The sequence below is a fragment of the Rhododendron vialii genome, chromosome 5a, assembly GCF_030253575.1.
Source record: "Rhododendron vialii isolate Sample 1 chromosome 5a, ASM3025357v1".
NCBI classification, from domain to species: Eukaryota; Viridiplantae; Streptophyta; class Magnoliopsida; order Ericales; family Ericaceae; genus Rhododendron; species Rhododendron vialii.
In genome coordinates this window covers 37,214,579-37,236,960 of record NC_080561.1, presented here as the reverse complement: position 1 = coordinate 37,236,960, position 22,382 = coordinate 37,214,579, and the positions used below count along the sequence as shown (strand labels likewise).

The 22,382-nt window shown below is 37.4% G+C and overlaps 1 protein-coding gene across 1 annotated transcript; it reads right to left on the bottom strand.

Annotated features, from left to right (window-relative positions):
• Positions 1-3,685: 3,685 nt before the first annotated feature.
• Positions 3,686-16,436, bottom strand: LOC131326356 (uncharacterized). Its single transcript, XM_058359112.1, has 6 exons — positions 15,927-16,436; positions 15,629-15,817; positions 12,747-12,860; positions 5,289-5,770; positions 4,142-4,539; positions 3,686-3,985 (listed from the first exon to the last, which is right to left on the bottom strand). Exons 1-6 carry the CDS (start codon positions 16,426-16,428, stop codon positions 3,703-3,705), a joined length of 1,968 nt encoding a protein of 655 aa, XP_058215095.1. The 5' UTR covers positions 16,429-16,436; the 3' UTR covers positions 3,686-3,702.
• Positions 16,437-22,382: the final 5,946 nt, after the last annotated feature.

The following is a 22,382-nucleotide window of genomic DNA, read 5'->3' as shown; positions in this document are numbered from 1 at the left end:
TACACAAAGCATGCATGTATTTGGTCTTCTACTATTGTTAGAGAGAGATTACTCCATCCCCTGGCTTTGACCACGTGGTGCTCCAGCCTCAGGCACAACACATTTTGGTGGCCCGTGAGTAATTATTCCATGGTCATAGAGCACCACAATGTGGTGTCTCAATACCCTTATCTATCATACATTCTTGTGTTCAAAAAAATGTATGATGAATAAAGATGTTCGGGCACCGCTAAGTGTTCGAAAATCACGTGGCGGTGCCCGAAAATCATTGAATAATTTTCCATCCATCAGACATCGGATGAGAATTCTCGCAGAATAAAGGTTCTATTGAACTGTCGAACAAAGTGCATAAAGTCCAGACATATATTGGCAGGGTGGAAGAAAAGAATTAGTACTGCTAGTAAACAAAAGCAACTCTCTCTCACTTTGGTGGTTGTGCTTTGGCTCTCTAGGTATGGGCTTCTCTTATTGAGTTTTTTTGATTGGTTTTTTTTACAATCGAGAGTTTGGGTCTTAAACTGGGTATAAGATTTTTCTTAGCTTTGTTAAGAATTTAATGTCGTTCTCCTTGCTATATTGGTTTTTGTAACAATTTTAAAGATTCATGAATTTTTTTGTTAAAAAAAAAACTCTCCCTCTCTTTAAAAAAACCCTAGCCACCTCTTTTCCTTCCCCTCCATCCTAGCCGGCTCTTTCTTCCTTCACGTCTCTCCCCCATAGAGTTTTCACCACCCTTACACTACAGAGGGAGAGGAACGGATTTCCCCTTGATGCGTGTTTTTATTTCTCCAAAGTTATGACTTTTCTCGATTTCAATAACTCCTCATTTGCAGTGAGGTTTTCTCTCTCATATCTCAAATCTAAGAGTTTTTTTGTGTTATTCTCTCAGCTTTCTCTTCATCATTGAGGTGCCGAGTCAGATTCCGACAGTGGAGGTGGAGATGGTTCTCTGAAGAAGAAAGACGGCGATGGTGGTGGTCCAATAACGAATCAAATCCATTGGCTTGCTGGTCTTGCGACTATAGATATTTTTATTTTTATTTTTGTTATCGGTTTGAGTTTTTTTGCACAAAAACAAAAAAAGACAGCCTAAATTCGGGGCGCAAAACAATATCTGGTTTACTACTATTATTAAAAAGTTAGTATTGTTCACCAAGTGTCAAACTGGCATGGTGGAAGCTTGTACATGCAGGTTTGTGCTTGGTCGAGTGTTAAAGTCCTGGAGATCATGTTCGTTTTGGGACTCAAGTCTCAACCTTTTCTTTTTACGCGCGGTCTCTAATAAATTTTTTCTTAATTATTTGTACTCTCATTACCCAAAATCCAAAATTTCAAAACGAACATAGTTTAAAAGTTGTAGCTTTTTGGATTGAAGTTATTGAACTGTTTTTATTGAAGTACCCCTACGTACATGCGCCTAAGCTCCAGGTGCCTTCTCCTTTTCATTTCGAAATCCTCTGAGTTTAATAAGTTTACATTTTTTTTTATGAGTTATGAAACAAGAATATTTTCCGAATCATCTTTGTAAGTATATTTTGTAGTTGTGTGAACACGTGTTTAGCAATTTTTAAACTTAAATTTAGCAAGTTTGTACCATATTCCGAAGTACCCAAAAAAGAAAAGAAAAGAAGAAGCAAGTTAATTTGTACCATATTTTGTCCCCATATTGGCCTAATTCTATCCATTCGATTTTCTCTAATTCATTTTAAAAATTATTCTATATAGTTAGTTATATTTGATCTAAATAATTTTTTTTTGCTCTGCAATATCTGATCTAAATAATTATTGAGGGCCTCATATTGGGGTTGTCCTTAGGCCTCCAAAATTCTTTGGCCAGCCCTGGACGAATACTCCTGGACGAATACTTGACAAAGGGAGCTTAACTATCTGCTCTATCCATTTGAGTTTCAGCATATCTCGATCACAGCTTAATAGCTTATGTGCGACCTGTGGCCCTGCTCTATCCTTTCGAGTTTCAGCTTATTTGCGACATGTGGGCGCCCGTGCCTCCTATTTGTTCAGGACGGACGGCTTTAGTTCTTGAATCCCGTCCTTAAATATGCTTTCCATTTTCCGTGTTATTTGGCAAATCTGAACTTTATTTGAGCAATTTTAGACATCAGAATCATTCGAAACTACCACAAATACACCCAAGAACTGCCCCCACAACCCCTCGCCCTCCCGTGACAAGACACAAACAATTGTGAACACGGAGAAATTTTTGGATGCAAATAGGGTAGTCATTCTAGATACTATTGCATGTAAAGTAGGTTTAGCAGTTTCGGAACTATCAATGATTGGTGAACCAGCAGATCAATTTGCAACCGCCTTGGAAATATTACCTAAATGGTATTTCTTTCCCATATTTCGAATACTTTGAACAGTACCCAATAAATTATTGGGTGTCCTTTTAATGGTGTCAGTACCTACGGGATTATCAACAATACCTTTTTTTAGAGAATGTTAATAAATTTCAAAATCCATTTCGTTGTCCAGTAGTGACTATTGTACACGTAGTACCCAACAACGCATTCAAGACCGTCCAAACGTGTTTTAGACAGCCCAAATCTGAGTAGAGAAAAAGAGGAGAGAGAGAGTGGTCAGTTGAGTAGGAGAGAACGTGCTCAGATTTCGGCCGTCCGAAATACATTTGGACGGCTCGGATGGGCGCTAAGTACGACCACGTCATACCCAATTTGCACCTGAAAATTTCTCCTGAAGACGACGCTTTTTCACCGCGGTGCAGTTTAATGCCCGAGGGCTTTCGATATTTTTTCCAGCATAGGAAAACAAAAAGTATCCCAATTATCCAACATAGGTCTATGATGTTGTTAAGTTTAATTTATTTATACTCCATCCTTTTCCGGCAAAGAAAAACTAACATTTCATTACACAATAATCCTTATATAGATTATAAATTCTTTTCTCCGCCTGAGTAAAAGTTCACTTTTCCTCCAAACCAACCATATCGCGCCACATATATGAGATTGATGACATGGCACGAGATAATTGATTTGGAGGAAAAATGGGTTTTACACCAACTGTAGAAAGAACTGTCGGTGTAAAAACTCACTTTTCATGGTAACGGAGGTACCTCACCAATGTATTAGTAAAATGCACGGTAAAGTTAAATTTAGAAATTTACTTCATAATCAATTCTATTCGACTATGAGGTTTTCATTTTTTGATCAACTTGAATTTTGATATGAATGTAGTATTCGTCAAGCTAGCTCTACCATACGAACAGTTTGGATCCATATTTTTTATTTTTTCAAGAAGGGATGGATTGTTTAGATTTTGGGAAGAAGAATATTCAAAGAAGAAAATGAGGGCGTATTGGACCTTTTTAGTCATTTCTGTCAACAGTGGAAGCATTTTTTCCGGTAATTAGGGGCAAGTTTTTACAAACCACAAGGGGTGCATATGAAACAAAGTGAACCAGAGAGGGTGTAATTAGAGGGAGTGTAATTGCACATGAGCCAAACCATGGAGAGATCTAAGTGAACTTTGCCCACATGCATAGAAGATCGAGTAAGAAGAAGAAGATTGTTGGCACGACATCAACTAACAAGGAAATCGATTTGCTATATAGGATTGTGTGATAATAGTTGATCAAATATTCACTTCAAAGATTAATAAAAAAAATCACAGATTTAAAAGAAAAAAAATGGTTGAACAGAATAGGTTGATCGGTCCGCAGCCTCACCTACTCGTAGTCTCGTACAGCTTAGCTTCCTCAATACTATGCTTAACGATGATTGCCTCAAACATGTGGCTTCGATGCGAAAGTGAGCAGCACAACGCAAGACACAGGCGACACAGAATCAGGTACACGGCGTCTACGAAAACAATGGTTGCCACTGTGAGGGCCGGCCCCAGGAAGACATATACGTTGATGCGTAAGTCGATGATGTAGTAGGCTTCAAAGCACGCCAAAATCGTGAAGAGGACAGAGACGTACAACGCTGTTATAGCAACGATGTACCTTTTTTTTTATCAGCAAAAATAATATAGTATATATTAGATGGAAATGAAAGGGAATACTATCTAGCAAGAATAAGCCAGAGGAAAAAGAACATGAGCTAACCAGAGGCTAATCAACAGAACAAACGCGAAATGGAATAAGCGGCGATGTAAGTACCTGGAGGGCAATGCAGTGAAGAAGTCGCTGCTCGCGAACTTGGACAGCTGTATCACGACCATCTCCACCAGCGATAAAAAGGCGGCATACAGGGCAACGCCAGTGAACCACAAGAAAAGGAGCAGGTCTCGCTCTTTGCCCGTACCATACAGGGCCGGGCGGCTGGAATCCCGGCTGTCTCTGCCGGAGTTGTAGCCTCCGGGGAGAGTGAAAACTGCCGCGTAGTTGACGGTGCCGATGAGAGCGGAGACGAGGAGCAGGCTGCCGTTCATTGATTTCAGGGCTTCCTCGGCATCTTTTCGTAGGCCAGAGTGGGTATCTTCGAACAGCTCGGTTGCCGTCTTCCCGTCGGAGTTTGGGTACCACGGGAGATGAGGAGGGGAATCATAATATACAAGCTGCATGAATATACATTAGAATATCGTAAAGGCTTACAATCTCGCTTATGTATTAATTGTTTCGTTATTCGTCCCTTTAAAGAATTCTAACTTTTTAAGAAAACGTAAATGTAGTAGTCCGTAGTACTATACTATACTGCCCACTTTCGAAGTAGCAATGTATATAAAAGTCACCTCCAAAGGCATTGATTTCTAAGATTGCTTTTACTATATTATGTGGGGCCTCATTTTTTTTAATTTTGGAGGTCTAAAGTGGCCGTACCTCTGACTTTAGCCCAGGGACCGGCCTTGTCTTGTTGCATGCGGATTTGGTTTTGCTGCTGCTCCTAGTCAAGTGTCAAGACATTCAACATATTCACTCACTAGGGTATTCTTTCACATGCCAGTCATTTGCATGCCTATGGATGCCAACTTTTTGTGCCTTTTATAGGCAGAGTATCCTCTGCTGCTAAGGGCAGTTTGTCTTCATTTGTCAATATAGTTCGCTCATTTTATATGTGTAATCCTAGGCTTATAATTAACGTAATTTGCATCCAATTTTTTGTTGGATTGATGATGTTTTTTTTTGTTTGGCCTTTCACTTTTCTTCATGTATCAATATCCAGTGCTTTGGTCTTTTCTTTTTTGCTTCTCGATGTATATACCCTTACCAAATTAGAACTTATCGGTAGAAAAAATTTTCGGGTTTGGGTTCTATGTAATTTATAATGTAGTGTGAGTACTGAAGAAATTAGTTCAAGGGTTCATACCTTGAACCAATATACATCCCGCGCCATCCTGTTCAAGCTTCCAAGGAGAACTCTAGGATTAGCACCGGGTTTGGCTGCAAAGTGCAAAATGGAGTTTCTACCATGATCAAGAGCTGCCATCATCCCTTCCTTTCTAGCAACGTTCTTCTTCAAGAACCAGTACATTCTCTCGTCTTTCTTCTCCACTGCTATGTGAAATATGTTCTTCCCGTGGCTATCGACGCAGTAGGCAGCCTCGGGGAATTTCCCGAGGATCTCTTCCACCAGCTCTTGAATGCTGTTCTCTGCCGCTTGAAGAAGCGGGTTTCTTCTCGTTTCAGTAGTAATAATGGGCCGATAATTATCGTTGTCATGATTATACCTTCCACATGAGTTGGTGTAATGGCTCCAATCTTCTTCTTTTGCAATCAACCTTTTGGCTAGGTCCAGGGCACATGCATGCTTTTTCTTTACTTCGTGAACTCCTTTTAGCCAAGGCACCACTAAACAATAGAAAACCAAATGAAAAGGAATAAAACAGACAAATCCTTAATTTTAGGCCCCGTTTGGCTAGCCCGCAGTTTTAAGCTGATTTTTTTTTTTTTTGAAAGGCAAAAAATTTATTAATCTTTGGAAACAAATTACAAAGATTAAAAGGAACCTAGACAGCTTCAAGCTGGAGCAAGAGAAAACTCACAAGGGGAAACAACAACTCCAACAATCACAAGCCAACAAGGACCCCAAAGGAAAACGATAACACACCAAAGTTGGCAAGAAACCAACAAAGAAAACACCCAAAACCCAAAGCTAAACCCAAAAGGGACACACCCAAGCCTAAACATCAAGACAACACCCGAAACGACACCTAAGAGTCAATCGTTATGTGTTTGGTACCACTGTGGTCGGTTTTCTCAGGCCGTTTGTGAGAGCTGAATCGATGGTGTCTCGGTGGTCACTAGTGGGGTCCGGTTGCGCATGGGGGCTCTTGGTGGCATGGGTGGTTGGCTGGCGTCTGATGGTGTCCGATCTTGATGGGTCTTCTCTGGTGGGGTACGGGGCACCTGGGAAGTTGGCCGGTGGCGGTTGGTTGCAGGGGTGGTCTGTTTTGGCTGGTTAAGGTTAGGTTTGGGCCTCCTTTGGAACGTTTGTGTTGGGTATTTGATAAGTGCCAAAATATATATATCTTGGCCCTTCAAACTATATTTGTTAGTCATTTATATTTGTTAATTGATATTTATTTTGTTATTTTGTTGTTTATAGGTTTTTCGAACTCGTTGTTCGAGATTTTGGATTAAAGCGGAAGATACAAGAAACTTAGGATCTAAATACAAAGTGTTTAAAGAAGGATTATTGGTTTGTCATTTCATGAAGCCTAAGGAACCTTTCAAGTAATTAATTAAGGTATTAAAAAAAACCCTCACTATATTAGGCCTTTTATATATAGATTGACTTGAGTTGATTTTGGACGAGATTTTTTTTGCGGCAGCACGAGGCTACTGACGAAGAGCGGGGCAACGGCATATATTTATTTTTCAACAGGTTTTATTACGATGGAAGTTTCGAATATTGTTTAGTTTTCTTTTGAGTTTTGTTCCGTTCAATTTTATTTGAAGTTTTGTTTAATTATTTGCACTCCGATAAATCGTTTTAATTTCAGTTCTTTATAAAAGTTATTCGTTGATATTTGATTAGTTGATATTTCTTATTTATTTTTCATCTCGCGTATTACAAGCATGTTTCAATCTAGAGTTTCTTTTGTTTATTACTTAATGATGAGTGAGTAATTGTATAAGTAGGGTCGTGGGGTGATTTTGCTCCTGTTTTTCAAACAATAAAGAAAATGCAATTTTAGGTTACTAAAGAACATTGGTTGGACGAACTCGGGTATCGTCGGAGCCTATGTGAACGGGAGAATGAGGGTCTAAAACTCATTTTTCGTTGCGCATGGGTAAATGGCGACCCTAATGTTTCGCATCTTGCGGTGTATCTTTTTCAATTTAAAATTGAACGTTTTTAAGAACACCGATCGGAGAAGATGAGTCCGGGCCGGTTGCGAGTGCTATAAACCCTACGACCGTACCTTCTTTTTAATTATTTGAAAAGGATAATTAATTTCCCAGGTTTTAGTTAATCTCAATCAATTGTTAAGGGGTGGCTACCTAAGAAACAGTTTAATCAGTAACAACCTGAGTTTTTAGTCAATAAACATCACTGTCTCTGAGAATTCAACTCCAGACTTACCGGATATTGTGCTACGTCGATCTCTGCCTTAAGCTTGGGGCAACCCTTAATTTTAGGTTTAGGAAACGTCAAGTATTTTTGGCGCCGTTGTCGGGGACGGAAACGTGTGTTAAGAATTCGGGTAGTTATTTTTTATTTGTTTTATTTTTATTTTATTATTATTTTTATCTTTGAAAAGGAAAAAAATGGCCCATTTTGCAAGGAGGTATGGAGGTTATGCAAACCAATTTGATTGTTCAGTATCATTTCCTATATTTTATAGTTTGGCCTTAGAAAATTCTTTTGCGCATGTTCATAACCTTGAGGAAGTTTTTGCTAGTAATGAAGTGGCTCTTTTACATGTATTCACAGCATCTTTGCGTGGTAGTGCTCAAGATTGGTTTAATTTTTTGAGTCCAAAATTGACATGGAGTGAGATTGTAATACAATTTTTCAAAACTTTCAACCCCTCATATGAGACTCATATGCTTTTATAAGAACTATCAGATATCAACAAGATGATGAGTCTTTGTCGCAGTATTGGGAGCGATTTAAAAATTTCGTATTCTCTTGGTCGAGTTTTAATTGTGAACTTGCCAGTCTTTTGGTTATCTTTTGACGTAGTTTAAATCCTAAGCGATGCCAAGTGGATTTTAGGTCCACTGATGAATTTTTGGATAAAAACACTGATTACCTCGATGAATTAGCCCAAAAGTTTCAATTTTGTGAGTTGACTAAAAATTCTGAGAATACCAATTCTGATACGAGGGAAAAAGAGGAAATATAGCCCCTTGTCATTAGTGAAGGCTATATACCTTTTGAGGAGTCATTACCAATAGTTACATTGAATAATCAAATACTTTTGGCTCAAGATGATGCCACCCCTCCTACTGAGTCTCGACCTTCACAAGAGTTTTTAAATGTGGAACTGATAGATTTTCTTGGTGTTGATGAATTTAATTTAGTTTATCATCCTTATCTTATAAATTTTGTCAAAAATTTGAAAATTGATCTAGTTTGGGCTGTACACTTGGTGGTACTTAAATATCTAAAACGAATTCCATAAATGCGCTACTCGAAGTATCTTATCTTGTGGCATGACCGAGTTCAAATCTTGATAAAATGTGTAGAATGAAATGCTATGTTCATTGTCTTAGCTCCCGTTGGCATGATAAATGTTCGGTACTTGCGTTTGGCTACTTGTATAGAATTTTTTTTTTTGGGTCGGGTATAGTAACCCGTTTCTCGCTTGAAAAATAAGGAGAAAAGTAGTACCCATGTCTTTCGCATGAAGAAAGTAGTTGATTTTTTGTTTTTCTTTTATTTTTTGCCTTGTTTATTTATTTTTGTTATTTTTCTTGCTGTCTTGAAGGCTAACATTTTGCAGGTTGTTCAATCTAAATTGGGGGGTCTCCATCTCTATATAGTTTACTCTACTTAGCTCATCTTTTTTGAGGTGATATATCTCCTCTCTTTTACGTTTATATCCTATCTTTATTATTATTATTATTATTATTTGTTTTCATACTTTTAATGCGGATATTGAATAGTTCAAGTTGGAGGGAGGGATCACTTTGTTCACTTTTCTATTTGAACTTTAAAAAAAAATAGTGAAATTTTTTTTGCACGAGACCTGAAAGCAGTTGTGATTGACTCTTCATTGATTGAGTTGTAGATGTGATAGTCATTGTTTGATTATATTTGGGGTGGCATTGTAGTTTTTTTTCTAGATTGTCGTGAAGAAGTTGTCATGACATTTATTTTTAGCACATTTGCACTTCACATTTGTTTGGGCTTTGGTCGCTTATGAGCTGTTACTTGATTATTCTCGATGGCTAGCTTAGTGGAGACTTATGTCCCATGTGAGTTTAGAGCCTTACTTTTTCTTGGAGTGGTGTCAAATAAATTCTTATTGTCACAAAAGAGCAAATTCGTTGTTGATCTCATTATTTTTGTCGTCGAGTGCTGGAAATGTTTTGAATTGCCTACTTATCTCTTGGGTTTGAAAAGTTGCGTGGTTGTATTGCTCATTGGAGAGGATTGCAGGCCATCTTTACTATTTTGAGCCAGTTCGTTTATTTCTTCATACATTTATCTCTTGTGAGCCCATTTGAACCTCTCGCATGATACCATTTTCTTGTTGAGCTCCTCTATCTATATTGTATCTTGAGAAGACTTAGATAATTGTATGGAGATATATTTTTCAGAAGAAAGAGAGTAAATATAGTGAAAATTGAGTTTTAATGATTGGTAATCTTTTCCATAAAAAAAGAAATCAAAAAAAAAAAGATGAAAAAAAAGCAAAAAAGGAAGATACTAATTATTGTGGAAGGGAGAAATACATGTTCTTAATATGAGATTGTGTTAAAGGTAGGAAAGAGAGATGTGGTGGAGTTGAAAAGAAGGAAAATATTAAAGAAAAAAAGAGGGCACGCATCGTTATATTTGCCCTATGTGAATTGTTGTTAGCCTATTTTCGGACACTTGAATGTTTTACCCTAACATTGAAATACTTTTCCTTACCTAACATTATCACTGGAATTGAAGTCCTATTTGATCTTAGGGGCAATGTGTTGTGGATTGATGGATAGAGAGAGTTTTCAACACTTGATATTCCTTTTCATGAGATCGTGTGTCCACTTTATAGAGCATACTTTTTGTGTCATTATGTGCGGAATAATTTTGCTTTCATTTACATAACCTCCTGTCGCACATATTGAGAGTATATAATATGCACCTTTTTTCTAGTGATTTTATTTGTTGAGTGCAGACACGGTGAGATTTGAAGTCAAGACTCAGTCCAGAGAAAACTTTTAGTTATTTTTCACTTGTGACCAAAGCCCATGTTCACACACGCTGAGCATAGGTGCCATGACTCATTTTTATGATTTGATAGTATCTAGAACTGTTTATATCCGTTATCTCTTTGCGATGACTTCATATTATTTACTTGAAATATCATTGAGCTGTATTACAGGTTTTTGAATTTCCTGTGAAAAGAATTCACAATGTTTGTGGGTGATCATTGCTGTAAACCTTCACGAGACTCCACTCGTCCTCCAGGGATCGCCTAAGGGTTTTTAAAGGCTTGTTGCATGGGCTAAGTGCAGTCGTGAGTCCTACGAAAGTGGCGTAATTAGAATTAATCTTTATAATTTTCTTTGCTCGAGGATTAGCAAAGTGTAAGTTGGGAGGTGTGACAAGTGCCAAAATATACTCCCTCCATCCCATAATGTTAGTCCGATCCGCAAAACGAGGACGTAAAATAATACAATTTTTTTAAGAAAAAATCAAAATTTTTTCAACAATTCACTAGATATCGATGAGTTCTTTTAATTTATGAAAAAGTTTGAATTTTTTCTTAAAAGAAGTGCATTATTTTTGAGTACTCGTTTTGCAGACCAGACAAACAATTTGAGACGGAGAGAGTACATATTTTGGCCCTCCAAACTATATTTGTTAGTCATTTATTTTTGTTAATTGATATTTATTTTATTCTTTTATTGTTTATAGGTTGTTTAAACTCGTTGTTCGAGATTTTGAATTAAAGCGGACGATACAAGAAACTTGAGATCTAAATGCAAAGTGTTTTAAGAAGGATTATTGGTTTGTTATTTCATGAAGCCTAAGGAACCATTCAAGTAATTAATTAAGGCATTATAAAAAATCCTCACTATATTAGGCCTTTTATATATGGATTGACTTCAGTTGATTTTGGACGAGGTTTTTCTTTTTGCGGCAGCACGAGGCCACGGACAAATAACGGGGCAGCAGCATATATTTATTTTTCAACAGGTTTTATTATGATGGAAGTTCCGAATATTAGTTTTCTTCCGAGTTTTGTTCGTTTCAATTATTTGAAGCTTTGTGCAATTATTTGCACTCCGATAGCTTATTTTAATTTCAATTTTTTATAAAAGTTATTTGCTGATATTTGATTAGTTGATATTTCTTATTTATTTTTCATCTCGCGTATTAGAAGCATGTTTCAATCTAGGATTTTTTTTGTTTATTGTATAATGATGAGTGAGTAGTTGTATAGGTAGGATCGCGGGGTGATTTACACACCGTGGCCAAGTCGGACACGTTCTACTCATGTTTTTCAAACAATAAAGAAAATGCAATTTTAGGTTACTAAAGAACATTCGTTGGACAAACCCGGGCATTGTCGGAGTCCATGTGAACAGGGAAATGAGGGTCCAAAACTCATTCTCCGCTGCGCATTGGTAAACGGCGACCCTAAGGTTTCTCATCTTGCGGGTATCTTTTTCAATCTAAAATTAAACGTTTTTAAGAACACTGATTAGAGCAGATGAGTCCGGCCGGTTGCGAGTGCTATGAACCCTACAACCGTATCTTCTTTTTAATTATTTGAAAAGGATAATTAATTTCCTAGGTTTTAGTTAATCTCAATCAATTGTCAAGGGGTGGCTACCTAAGAGCCAGTTTAATCAGTAACAATCCTAATTTTTAGTCAATACACATCATTGTCTCTGTGGATTCGATTTCGGACTTACTGGATATTGTGCTATGTCAGTCTCCGCCCTACGCTTGGGGCAACCCTTAATTTTAGGTCTAGGAAATCGTCAAGCACTATCTTGGTTTGATCTCTGCTTATAGGTAGTTTGGTGTTTCTTTGAGCTTATTTGTATGATCTAGACATTTTAGGTCCATAGGGTTTTGGGCTTCGCCCCTAAGGTGTTTGGGCCTCGGTCCAATAGGTGTTTTGTTTTATCCAACCCTTGGTTGGATTTCCCTCCTGTCTCCGCCAACTTGATTTACCCTTGGTTAATAATTCATGCAGCTTTTGCTTGTACCCTCCACGACAGATCAAGAACCATGACATCCGAAAGGACCGACACTCCATCCGATTCGGAATCCTGGGTTGCGCCGATGTAGCCCGAAAACTATCAAGATCTATAACCCTTGGCCCCAACGCCGCCCTCTATGCCGTCACTCCTCAGCCGCTGCTCACTCGACAAGGCTGCCAAATTCGCTGCCGCCCTCACGGATTTGTGTAGGAAAAATAAAACCTTGACGGATCCAACTGTACAACACAGTTAGATCATTCAAGTTTTCGCTATCCCTTTCCCTCCACAAAGGATTTTGACACTGTTTAATTTGTTCATGGTTTTGTGGAGGGAAAATGAAAGAGGAAGGGAAAATTCGGAAGATCCAACGGCCATGAAACAAAATTGTGGTGACAAATTTGAACAATTTTTAAAAAACAGTTTTGGAAAGCACACAAATAAGTCAAACCTGAGATAATGTTTTCGACGAAAGAGCCTTTTAATTGGCAGATTAAAGGTTTATTCCTCTGGGGATCCTCTACATCTCCAGTAAGTTTAGAATCATTTATCCACATTGGAATGCCTGCCAAAGATACAACAAATAAATCGTTGGTTACATATGATCAACTATAAATACAAATATATTCTAAGACACAACTATAAAGAAAATGATATGTAACAATTAAGGACACCATTGAAATTGGAAAACAATTATAGTCACCGCATGATACTTGAAATTCAGGACGGAGCCCGAATTTAACTACACGGAGGTGACCATGTATGTGGGACAAAAAATTAAAATATACATGTATAATTACGTAAATAGTAACAGTAAAAATAAAAAAGTGCAAAATAGCAATGCTACATATACACTTAGTTATGCTTTTCATAAATTAATAGATTGCAAAACTAGTGACGAATTACCTCAGCTATCTACGAAAACGAGATATATTCAATTGCACTCGACGCTCTTTCACATCATTAAAAGTACTAATTAATCATTATACTTCTAACAGGCCCGCAAAAATACTAATTTAATCACATGATCACATACGTACTCTTCAAAACATGCAATCAGCCTTTACCATTAGCATTGATTTTCTAAACAATGTCATTACCAAAAACTAGCAACATTGAAAATTAATATAACAGTCGACAGTTATCACTTATCGCATGACTAGAACTAGAAGTCTAGAATAACAATTGGACAAAAATATACCTACCAACATTACTTAGGATTTTCAAAATCTCTTTTGTTTCTATTTTCTTGAAGCTGCCTTCAACTCTTAACTGTTGGGAATTTTTGTGCTGAGAAAGAGAGGTCTAGTGATCCATGGAGATTTTAGGGCAGAGAGAAGAAAATGTGTGAAACTCTTTTAACAATTGGGGATTTTTGTGGGATAAAAATTAACTTGTGAGTTTATTAATTAAATATTCATAATGTTAACCCTTAAATTTAATGTTTTGTTATGTTTTAACCCTTAGCCTTTAAAAATTAATGTTGGTATCCTTATATTGCAAAAGTTAATATTGTTTGACTTTTTTTCCCAAAATATTAAATAAGGGCGAGTCTACATACTTTTATAGGAAAATTTTTTGTTTTCTAACATAATAGTACAATTTTTTTTGGCCTTGTAGGGGCCACCGCTCCTACTGGCCTCCCCTGAATTTAATTGAATAGGTTACAGACAAATACTATGGTGGCAATGTATAAATATCATGAAGCTAGTGTGTGTTGGTTTTCTTCTTTTTGTTTTCCTCGACTAGGGCTGCTAAACAAACCAAACAACTTGACTTCGGCTCGACTTTTTACTTCTTCAAACTCGTTTAAAGAAAATATAAGACGAACTCCATCAAGTTTTTTTATTTGCGTATGAATTCAAGTCAAGCTTGAGCATATGAGCGTTTGGCTCAATAGCCAAGCTCGTGAACAAAGAGATCATTCCACAAATATTACAGATATAGGTATAGATTTAATAAATGTCCAAAATACGAGATCTGCGTTAGCCTTTCATATGTATATTTTCTTTAGTTTTACGATACTATTGCATCCAAATAGGAAATATCATATGTGAGATATGGAAATTTAAGAGTTTGAGGGTTTTTAATTTAATGAATGTAGCTAGTAATTGAATTTTATGTTTATGAATTTTTTTGGCATACATTAATGATGCTAGTTCTTATTTATTGCTTTAAATTAGCCCATTTCATTTTCAAACTTAAGGAGTCTAACTTGAGAGCTTAAAATTATTTTAAGCTCATACTTGAAAGTTTGAGATTGACTTGCACATTCCACAAGTCAAGCCAAGTTTATCATTAACACAAAATTTCAAGCTCGAGTTGAGCTTGAACAATTAACCTCAAAAAGTTTTTAGCTCAAGCCAAGTTTGAACATCTCTATTATAAAACAGAAGGGTGTGAGGACAAGTTGTTGCAACGGTTCAGATTTGTTTGATCCAAGGGTTGAGATGCATTTTTTCACATTTTATGAAAGTATCCACATTTACCCATCATATTACATAAATGATATCTGTTGTCTAAGAGGAAAAAAAAATCAGAATTCAAATTTCACAGCTCTCTCTCTCTCTCTCTCTCTCTCTCTCTCTGTGTGTGTGTGTGTGAAAACAAAAAAGGGGGAAAGCAATTCTCCTTGCTTCCTTTCTACGAGACCTTTCCTCCCCTATGGGTTGACTGTCTTTGGGGAAGGGGCTCCCCCCTTGGACTGCCGAGTACTGGGACCGTCCACTCCTCCTCGACAGTCAAATCTCTCAGGAGAAATCAAATCGGGAGAGGTATTTTTTGTTGCTCACCATGTATTTGTTAAAATGTTCTCTTCTATTTTGTATACATTTCCTCCAAAATCTGGAGAGGTATTTTCTGTTGCCCACCACGTGTTTGTTAAATGCTCTTTTCTATTTTGTAGAGCTGTAGAGACTTTGTGAGGTTTTTTTTTTCCACCTTTTGAACAGCGTTCTGCATAATTTCATGAATTGCTAATTTCTTCACTACACTGTTTGCGTATTCGCTTACTACATATCAATAAAAAAAAAAAAACTTCGCCGTTCAAAAAAAGAGAGGTTAATTTTCAGCAATTTGTAGCTACCTAAAAATTGAAATAATGTTTTGAGCCACTATCAAGATTTAAAGAGTATTTCAATTCCAATCGGAGTGAGTAGTGCCGTAGGCACGAGCAAGTACTAGTATGTAATAAGAAGTCAAGCTAACCTTGAGTAATACCGTGCTTGGCTTGTTTAGCTCGATTAGCACCCCTACCCTCGATGTACCCTTATATACTTCTTTTGTCGATTAGGAAAAAAAGAAAAGAAAAGAAAAGAAAAGAAGAAGACTTACAAAGGTAGACGAGACACAAAAGGAACTGTAGGGGAATGGAGGACATACTTCCAAGATTCCTAAGCCAATAGGATGACCCACTTTTAAAGGAAACGGGTTTGCTGGCCAACATATTCAGTGCAGTGTTTCCATTTTTATCATGTGCTCCGGCAAGATTAGGAAATGATTCAACAATCTCCATAGCCAGACCTGCAGGTTCAAAAGATTAACCGCAATTTTAATCAGACCTAGTTGGAGAGAGAGAGAGAGAGAGAGAGAGAGAGAGAGAGAGAGAGAGAGAGAGAGAGAACAAAGGTACTGTAATGTTCTCCCATGATAGCAGCATGAAGAATAGTGCAGCCGTCATCTCTCCTCAGCAGCTCCTCACGAGCAGCGGCCAGTTTGAGAAGGTTGAACACCTCCCGCTCTCCATTCGCAGCAGCCGAGTAAAGCGGCGTCCCTCCCATTGCATTGCGCTCCGAAACCAACTCTCTCTCCCTCTCCATAATAATCTCCACAACATTGACCCTGCCAAACCTGGCTGCCTCGTGGAGCACCGTGTCCCCTCTCGAGTTCCACGTCCTCAGCTCTCCCCCACCGCTCCCGTTGCTCCTCGTCAGTAAGCCACCCTCGAACATTTCTCTGAAGGCGGTGGCGTTTCCACCTGCCGCCAAGAAATGGAGTATGGTGTTGCCTTGTGCTTCTTTTCGCGTCAGAATATCCGGTTTGTCGGTCAGGATCTGGCGGAGCACCGGTAGCGATTTTGGGGTCCATGTTAGTGTTGCTCTGAGTGCTGCCGAGTGGCTGCTGTTGGTTACCATTATTGTCACACTCAAGTGTTTTTGTTTCCTACGTATACCTTAATAAGGTAACTTCCTAGAGAAAAGGGGATGGATATCCGTTTTGAAAATTATTCCAGGTTCCAACAGGCCAGTGGACGAATCAACTAGCTCTGAGAGAGAGAGAGAGAGAGAGCAATGGTGTGTGTATAATAAACCATGTGAATGAATATACGGATTAGTATTTTCCGCTTGACCAAAAAAAGAATATACCGGTTAGCGCTTTCCATTGAAAGACTTAGAGCCCATTCTGCAAACGAAAAAAAGTCTTTATTTTTTAAAAAATAATTTCAAGCTCAAAAATTATGATTTTGTTGAAATATAAAAATATATAATATGAATTTTATTTGAAAAATTTCAATAAAATTTTTTATACGATGCAAAAAAAATTAAAAAATTATTTTTTATTTACATTACTTTTTAATTTAAAAATATAAAATAAACTGTTTATTTTTTAAAAAAATTTCTGGAACGGGACCTTAAGGCCCTGGGGGCCTCCTGTCGGCTCATCAAAAAGAAGGACGACTTGTTATCAGTCCTTGTCGAGGAAGCTCTTACTGTTCTCAAAGAAATGGACAAAATCCGACCTTTTCTCCAGTAGTCCAGGCACCCAGTATAAGCAAAAATTATACTATGCCCTTGGGGTATGGCCATGTGGTGCCTCAGAAGCTCTCTACGCTATACAAATATGTGCATGAGGCATGGTCATGTGATGCTCCAGAAATTTTTTGCGCCACACAAATATGTGCGGGGCACATATTTGTGTAGTACAGAGAGTTCCTGGGGCACCACATGACCATGCCTCAGAGGCATGGAATAATCTCTCGTGCCTTTGGATCTAGCATTGGTGGCTGTCAAGAAGAGCCATTAGTTGTTGATTAGTCAGTGTCATTAGTTGGTTTAGCTAAGCTGTGTTTGTTATTGTGCCAGCTGGCTCTAGTGATGTAAGCTTGTGATGTGATGATGTAATCAATTCTGTTTGAGATCGTGCTGATATAAGCACTGATCTTCCCCTTTTGTAACACTTAAGTCAGAATGAAATAGAAATCGAGATTCCTCCCCCACTCCCCTCTCTCTCTCTCTATTTCTTTAGTTTTCCATAGTGGCTTCTTTCTAACTACTTCAAAGATGTCTTCTTTCTAACTACTGTACAGAGATGGAAAGAAAAGGGACAAACCCACTAAAATTATCCTTGATTCAAAGTCTTGCATCAATGATCCTTGATTCAAAGTCTTCCTGCATTTTCACATTTGTCCTCGATATTTTTATGTTATATAGAGATTCAAAGTCTTCGAAGTCTTGCGTCAATGATATCCTAGATTCAAAGTCTTCCATCAATGATACTATAAATCCTCGATGCCGGAGTCCACAAGTCCAAATTCGAGTCTTTTCGTGTATAACGTTGCACTACCGAATAACTACAGTCCCAGGATCCCTCAAGCAACACCAAAATTGTAAGCATACATTTCTATAGTGGTTGAATCGGCTTTAGTGGTACGCCCATACCGGCACGTTAGACCTAATTTGTTGGCAAGAAATTGCAATATCCATATCTTCAGACACATGACACACATATGGTTTGAAACTCATAGCCACTCAAAGACTTGAGTATCGAGTTCATCCATCTATTCTAATATATTAAGGGAAAGCACCCTTTGGTGTAACCATTTTGTGAAGCTGTGTCATAAAAGTGATTTGCACTTTTATCCCAAATAAAATAACCATTTACAAATTTTTTTTTTTACAATGGCACAAACTAAGTGCTAGGTTAGAAATATAAAATCTCCCCACCCCAAAACCGCAAGAACCCACGTACGTTCCCACTTCCCCTCTCAATTTTCTGCTTCCACATAACAACTGTCCCTCAATTCAAAACAAACAAAACCCTTGTCTCTCAAATTTTCGTGTACCAACTGCCCAAGCAAGGCAACTTGGGTAAAGGAGAAAACTAATATTTCTTGCATCTTAAATAGAGGAAATCAAACGAGAGAAAGAACTGCATTTGTAAAAGTCTTCTCTTTGGTCTATGGTATGCTATTCTCTTTGACCGTTATTACCTTTTATTGTTTTTAATTGAACTTTTGTAAAGATCAAAATTTTAATCCAAGCATTTGTTCTGTTATATTCAATTTCTAAATTCTTTCCTACTTTGACTGTTACTGCATTTTTTCCGTGTTCTTCAATAAGTTCACAAATAGGTATTTTTGCCTAATTTTACGCGCACACACATCGCGTGGGGAGCCGGTCACAAGTGGAATTTGCCAATAGTGCAATGCTTATTATGTTGTCGTTTATTTGTCACAATAAATTAATACTAGAAGCCGGGGTACACGGGATGCGTGTACAAGTCGGATTTTAAAAAAAAATATGCACAATAACTTTCCGTTGATTGTTTGATCGAATTTTCGCCAATTTTGTCAAAATCAGACTTGCAAACACACCGGGGCACATGCGTGTGCCCCGGCCTCTAGTTATATATTAAGAGCTACTCTCTCTCTTTTTTCTTCCTCTTTTTTATCCAATGCGATACTATTCTTGAATCTTGACGCATGTTACTATAGTTCCTAGTGGCGAACTAAATTCTACAATCCTATAAATGATGATGTACACATTTTTTTGGTTACGTAAGAATCTCTCGAAAAGTAAATAGGGCAATATAGAAGGAACTTTGTGTAATTCTCTCTACTAAACGATAAAGAAAACCAGTGCATTACTCAAAAGAGAACCCCTTTAGTCAATTCCAGACATTAGCAAAATTGGATTATCCCAACCACCAATCCTTTCTCCATCTTGCTTGCATCTAGAAGGAAAAATTATTAGTGCTCGTGGAGCACTGCCATGTGATGCCCCAATATCTTCCTTCACTACACATTTACGTGGGTTCAGAATTAAGTGTATAGACCTGATACAACTATGTGATGGAGGAGGGTTCTGGGACACCACGTGAGGCACCATGTGAAAGTTTCCTAAAACCACTTGATCACAAAGACTTTACTATGATGGAAATGACTTCGGTGTCTCCGGTCATTTTGGTGACACCGTAACTTTTGGCATAACAAAACCATTATGAGCATAACTAAAATTTATTACAAGCATAACAGAACCATAGCAAAGCATAACTAAAACCATAGCAAGGCATAACTTGTTTGTTATGCCTTAGTTGGGTTTGATTACGTCTTGGTTGATTTTTCGGATATTCCTTGGTTATGCTTTGTTTGGATTCTGTTATGCTTGTAATGAGTTTTAGTTATATTCATAATGGTAAAATTATGCAAAAAATTACGGTGTCCCTAAAATGACCGGGGACACCATAGCATCCTCCTGCTATGATAGATGACTTTTCGATTAGATGCTATGGTGTCCCCGGTTATTTTGAGGACACCGTAATTTTTGGCATAATTTTACCATTAGGAGCATAACTAAAATCAATTACAAGTATAACAGAACCCAAATAAGGCATAATCAAGGAATATCCAAAAAACCAACCAAGGCGTAACTAAACCCAACCAAGGCATAACAAATAAGTTATGCCTTGCAATGGTTTTGGTTATGCTTTGCTATGGTTCTGTTATGCTTGTAATGGGTTTTGATTATACTCATAATGATTTTGCTATGCCAAACGTTACGGTGTCCCCAAAATGACCGGGGACACCAAAGTCATTCCCTTTCAATTAACACTTGTCCAACTACAAGTCCAACTTAGTTACAAAGAAGGGCCAGAACCCAAAAAAAAAAAAAAACCTACAAGCCAAACTCAAATACAGAAGTACATGGATTGATGTATATGGATAAGGGACTAGCTTGTTCCTAACTGAGCCAAAAACTGGAGAGGTCCATTCTTGCACTTAAGGCCACCATAGGCCCCATTTTGAATATAATTTTCCTAAAAGGAGCCACCTTTGTTTTGTTTGTTTTTTGGGTGGACTAGAATAGGAAACAACAACTGAAAATGACGGCCCAAGACATATTTTGATAATTAATACCTGCCAATGATATTTTCAGCATTAACAAATGTTCTCAGCATATTCTTGACAGGTATTAATTATTAAAACACGTCCTTGGCCGACATTTTCCCGAACAAGAAACAAGATTCTTTCATAGGAAACTCCAGCAGGGTTTATGATTATGAACTACGCTAATTTTTTTTAATAAATACTAGTCTACATCCATATGCTTATAACATTAATTAATATTTTAGATTCACCCCTCTTTTTGCTGACTTTTCGATTAGATGCTATGGTGTCCCCCGTCATTTTGAGAACACCGTAATTTTTGGTAAAATTTTACCATTAGGAGTATAACTAAAATAAATTACAAGTATAACAGAACCCAAACAAGGCATAATAAAAGAATATCCAAAAAACCAACCAAGACGTAACTAAACCCAACCAAGACAACAAATAAGTTATGCCTTACAATGGTTTTGGTTATACTTTGCTATGGTTCTATTATGCTTGTAATAGATTTTGGTTATACTCATAATGATTTTGTTATGCCAAAAGTAACGGTGTCCCCAAAATGACCGGGGACACCCAAGTCATTCCCTTTCGATTAACACTAGTCCAACTACAAGTCCAACTTAGTTACACAGAAGGGCCAGAACCCAAAAAAAAAAAAACAAACTACAAGCCAAACTCAAATACAGAAGCACATGGATTGATGTATATGGATAAGGGACTAGCTTGTTCCCAACTGAGCCAAAAACTGGAGAGGTCCATTCTTGCACTTAAGGCAACCATAGGCCCCATTTTGAATATAGTTTTCCTAAAAGGGGCCATCTTTGATTTGTTTGTTTTTTGGGTGGACTAGAATGGGAAACAACAACGGAAATTGACGGCCCAAGACATGTTTTGATAATTAATACCTGCCAAGGATATTTTCAGCATTAACAAATGTTCTGAGCATATTCTTGGCAGGTATTAATTATCAAAACACGTCCTTGGCCGGCATTTTTCCGAACAAGAAACTAGATTCTTTCTTAGGAAACTCCATCAAGGTCTATGATTATGAACTACACTGATTTTTTTAAGAAATACTAGTCTACATCCATATGCTTATAACATTAATTAATATTTTAGATTCACCCCTCTTTTTGCTGACATTTCGATTAGATGCTATGGTGTCCCCGGTCATTTTGAGGACACCGTAATTTTTGGCATAATTTTACCATTAGGAGCATAACTAAAATCAATTACAAGTATAACAGAACCAAAACAAAGCATAATCAAGGAATATCCAAAAAACCAACCAAGGCGTAACTAAACCCAACCAAGACATAACAAATAAGTTATGCCTTGCAATGGTTTTGGTTATACTTTTCTATGGTTCTGTTATGCTTGTAATGGATTTTGGTTATACTCATAATGATTTTGTTATGCCAAAAGTTACGGTGTCCTCAAAATGACCGGGGACACCGAAGTCATTCCCTTTCGATTAACACTTGTCCAACTACAAGTCCAACTTAGTTACACAGAAGGGCCAGAACCCAAAAAAAAAAAAAAAAAAACTACAAGCCAAACTCAAATACAGAAGTACATGGATTGATGTATATTGATAAGGGACTAGCTTGTTCCCAACTAAGCCAAAAACTGGAGAGGTCTATTCCTGCACTTAAGGCCACCATAAGCCCCATTTTGAATATAATTTTCCTAAAAGGGGCCATCTTTTATTTGTGTGTTTTTTGGGTGGACTAGAATGGGAAACAACAGCGGAAATTAACGGCCCAAGACATGTTTTGATAATTAATACCTGCCAAGGATATTTTCAGCATTAACAAATGTTCTTATCATATTTTTGGCATGTATTAATTATCAAAACACGTCATTGGCCGGCATTTTCCCGACCAAGAAACTAGATTCTTTCATAGGAAACTCCAGCAGGGTCTATGATTATGAACTACGCTGATTTTTTAAATAAATACTAGTCTACATCCATTT